Source organism: Atta colombica, unplaced genomic scaffold (genome assembly GCF_001594045.1).
Source record: "Atta colombica isolate Treedump-2 unplaced genomic scaffold, Acol1.0 scaffold51, whole genome shotgun sequence".
Classification (NCBI taxonomy): Eukaryota; Metazoa; Arthropoda; class Insecta; order Hymenoptera; family Formicidae; genus Atta; species Atta colombica.
Genome location: NW_017259541.1, coordinates 817,085 through 821,205, shown reverse-complemented (window position 1 = coordinate 821,205; position 4,121 = coordinate 817,085). Strand labels below are relative to the sequence as shown.

The 4,121-nt window shown below is 30.7% G+C and overlaps 1 protein-coding gene across 1 annotated transcript in view; it reads left to right on the top strand.

Moving 5' to 3' along the window:
- Window positions 1-4,121, top strand: part of LOC108691728 (neuroligin-3-like) — a 196,989-nt gene that overhangs the window by 107,212 nt on the left and 85,656 nt on the right. Inside the window, exons 4-5 of the mRNA XM_018199598.1 lie at window positions 285-492; window positions 1,425-1,679. Coding sequence (XP_018055087.1) covers window positions 285-492; window positions 1,425-1,679 — 463 coding nt within the window. The remainder of the gene's footprint in view (window positions 1-284; window positions 493-1,424; window positions 1,680-4,121) is intronic.

The window sequence follows — 4,121 nt, the reverse complement described above, 5'->3', positions numbered from 1 at the left end:
TATATACATATATATATATATATATATATATTTACATTATCCTGCATTCTAGCAATAAAATTATGATCTTACATAATTACTACCTTCTTTTGATTTATTTTTTATTTGCTACTCAATTTCCTTCGCTTCTTTATTTCTTTGTACATATATATAAGATATATTTACATGCAATAGACACAATGAAAAGATTATACACATATTAGAAGTAAATTTTGCTATTTAAATTATTTGATAAAATTAAACTAAAATAAATGTTAAACTAAAATGGCGATGCTTGATTTTAGCCCTCTCCCAAAAAAAGCTGAACATGGCGCACCAATCACGAGCAACAACAAGTACGATTTATTATTTGGCGTAACAACAAGTGAGGCTTTATGGAAGTTTGCGGAAAAAGATGTCCTGCAAGGATTCGAAGGAGAAAGAAGAGACAGAATCATCCGTACATATGTGAGAAATGCATACGTCTATCATCTCACAGAAATATTTTATACAGTAAGTCAATGTCCTTTATTTAATCAATTGAATGATAACGATCAATTGAATTGAATTCATATGACAATAGATGTATAAAGTCTAAATCTTGGCTCCGACTAATTCAAAGACTAATTCAAAATTTTACTTTTAATAAAAAATTCTTATTTGATAAAAACATTTAATATTTTTTCTCTCTACGCCTAAAATCAGAATTTGAAATTATTTTCCTAGAATATAAAGAAATCTTCGAAAACTAGACAATAGCAATTTTTAAAAAGTAACGCTAAATTATATTTATTGCTAGCAGTATGGGACATGCCGCGCATATTTGCGGCGCGTACATCGTTGGATACGCGCGGAATTTATCGCAGGACGTAATTGTTACGTTTCACACATAACGATTGAATCGCGAGCATTGCATTTTGTCCAAATACACCGACGACGCAATTTCATTTGGCCAGCGCGTTATCGGTCTATGCAGGTCGGGCATTACTTAATAATTATAGCCAATTAAATAATTATGACTGCGACAATATATTTTTACGAGCGCTAATAGCAGATAAACGCGCTCGAACGCATTCCTGATATAACGATAAGAGAAAATAAATCTGATATTGTGTGCAAAACAGCTCGCAACAGCTTTATTTTGACAATTTTAGTTAGAACGTAATCGTAAATTATTTTAAAGGAACAATTTGATTTCAGTTAAATGATTTTTCAATCTTTCTATTTTATTTTTATTTAAACGTACACTATCGCTGAAAGTTTTCAATGCACTCTTTAAAAAATATATATTAAAGACATATATTGTTAATAATATATTTTAGGCAATGCTCTTATTTAAGCTCAATTAAAAAATATAATATCTCAACGAGAAGATAAACAAATTATATTGGTAATGTTCTAGTAACTACTTGCCACGATAGACTTGGAATTCCTTTTGTATTCAGGTGGTGAATGAGTATACTGACTGGGAGCGAACAGTTCAACACCCCGTCAATACAAAAGATGCATGTGTGCAGGCATTGAGCGATGCACAATTCGTAGCGCCGCTTGTACAAACTGGAGATCTCTTCACCTTGAGACACACTAAGAAACCAAACAATCCTCATATTGCACCGATCCTCGACAGCGAGGAGGAACCTATGCCTAAGACTTACTTTTATGTGTTCGACTATCAAATGAAAGACGGCGACTATCCTCAGGTAAGTAAAACTAACAAAAAGATGAAATTATAATTACATTTATGTGTGATCAGAAATCAAAAATCTGCTGCATAAAATAAATTAAATATCCTGTTTATAGCATCTGCATTTTCGCAGAAGGCGAAAAATCAATTCTGACGTGATACGATCTAATAAAGAAATAAATCTTAAGGATCGATTTTTTAATTCGATTATTACATTATATTCGCAATTTTGCAATAAAATTGAGATTTATATAATGATTGCATATAAAAAAGAATTATAAACATCATTTATGCTATTTTGCGTTTTATACATTTATATTTTTTACATTTTTATGTAAATAACTAACATCATAATTAATTTCAAAATTTTAACCCTCAATATACATAACAAAAAGTGAATAGTAGCGTAAAATTTTACGTTCAACACACTATAACGAGTATTTGATGAGTTAACCAATTTTCGGGTAACACCGTCCAATTATGGATTTATTTCACTTTTGTTCTATATGTTTCAATCGTGGCTTGTTAAAATGATAATGCTTTTCGCTCCCATGGGTGCTTAGCTTCATTAATTGCAGGGATGCAAGTTTAGCAAAGGCAATTATTCGTTTGTTGGTGGCGCTGGATATTCTCATGTAACCGCGTGATGACTGTTTTCCTTCTGTCTCTCTGCCATCGTCCATTCGCTATTGCCGGTTCAAATTATCGGCATGTTTACGTTCAATTATGCACAGATTACATTATATGCATGGTGTTATATTATTGTTCACCGCGATGTTCGCCACGACGCTTCTCATTATCAGTACGAATTCAGGCTCTTTTGACAAAATTCGAATATGTATACGTATTACATTATTTTCGTATAATCTTATAATCTTATAATCAACGTTTCGTGTAATGTTTTTAAAAATTATTTTTTTTAATATAAAATCAATTTCAAAAATTTGATTAGGCATTTAGTTAATAGATATCATTATATGTTAAACAATGAAATTTTTTGGACAAGAAGAGACCAAAATAGATTAAAGAGTTAAACCACGATTATTGCGATTTAAGCAATTTTTATTAAATTATTATTTATTTTATAAAAATAAATTATTTTATCTATCTTATTCTCTTTATTACATTATTATTTACTGTATTATAGAAAGATATAAATAAAAATTGCAGTTAATAATCAAATAGGTGACGCTACAAATCTTGAATTTATTTCAAGAGATTCTTTTCCATTTAAATTCATGGCGCAGAAACTCTATTAGATCAATAATTGATCCAACGAGTGGTCGATTAGATAACAGAATAGGAATGTGAGAGACTCTACAGTTTCCAGAGAAATTCCGTTGAGTAAATATGTACGGAGATCGCGTCGGTAGAATAATCAGTCGAATCGCGGGACTATCGTGCTGCTTTCCGTTGTTTGTGATGCTGTCCCAACCTGGTGGCATCTAACATTCTGCCTTTATCTCGCGGTACGCGTCTCCTCTGTTGTTTGCTATCGTAAAACAGATAGAATCCTTCTCCACCGGGTTGCATCCATAATTACTCTGAATAAACAGTTACAGGTTGCTAACGTTTCGACCATTTCACTCGTAATTATGCTTGTACATTAATTATTGATTCAGTTAATATCCTTTTCTATCCAGAATGTTTCATTAGTACGTGTCATGCAGAAATTTACGCTTATTGCGTATTATCAACGCAACAGTTCAATTATAGTTTATAATATATGGTTTATTTTGAATAAGCAATACGTTTTTGTGGAATATAGGACAACTGATACTTTTTCTCCAAGTTAAAATATATTCCGTTTATTTTATTTAGTTTGTGTCTTTCCATCGGCAATGTTTCTCTCTTTTATCCAGATAAATTCAACTTTCTGGTTTACATGTATATCAGCCCCAGGATGATTCGTTTGTTTAAAATAATTATTATACTTTATTTATTATATACTTTATTTGTTTGTTAATCCAAGATAAATTAAATAAAAATAAATCGAATAAAAAAGAGCTTTTTACTTAATTTCGTAATTAATAATTGTAAAAAATAAGACAAAATGCGAAATAAATGTAGATAGTCTCTTTTTTTACGAGCCATATTTTGTTAACTTAACATGATGGAATTAAAAGAATTCATTTTTTGCATTTTTTTTTTTGCTTATATTATTTGAATTAAAGAGAATATTAGAGAGTAATGAAAATGAAAAATGCACATTCATCTTTATCATACAACGATCACGTTCTTTAGTTACGAATAAATGCCTTACCAAGGCAAGACACACATATCCTACTTTAGAAGATAATAGAAAGATTCGATTTACGATGGAACTGGTGCACGTTCGTTGAATATAATAAGGATGCCATTGCGTCATTTGCAGTCGACGCGTTTCTCATGACAGCCATTACGAAGTACGAACCCAATTCTATTTCAATTTACGTTAAAATTATTTGCAGAGCTAATC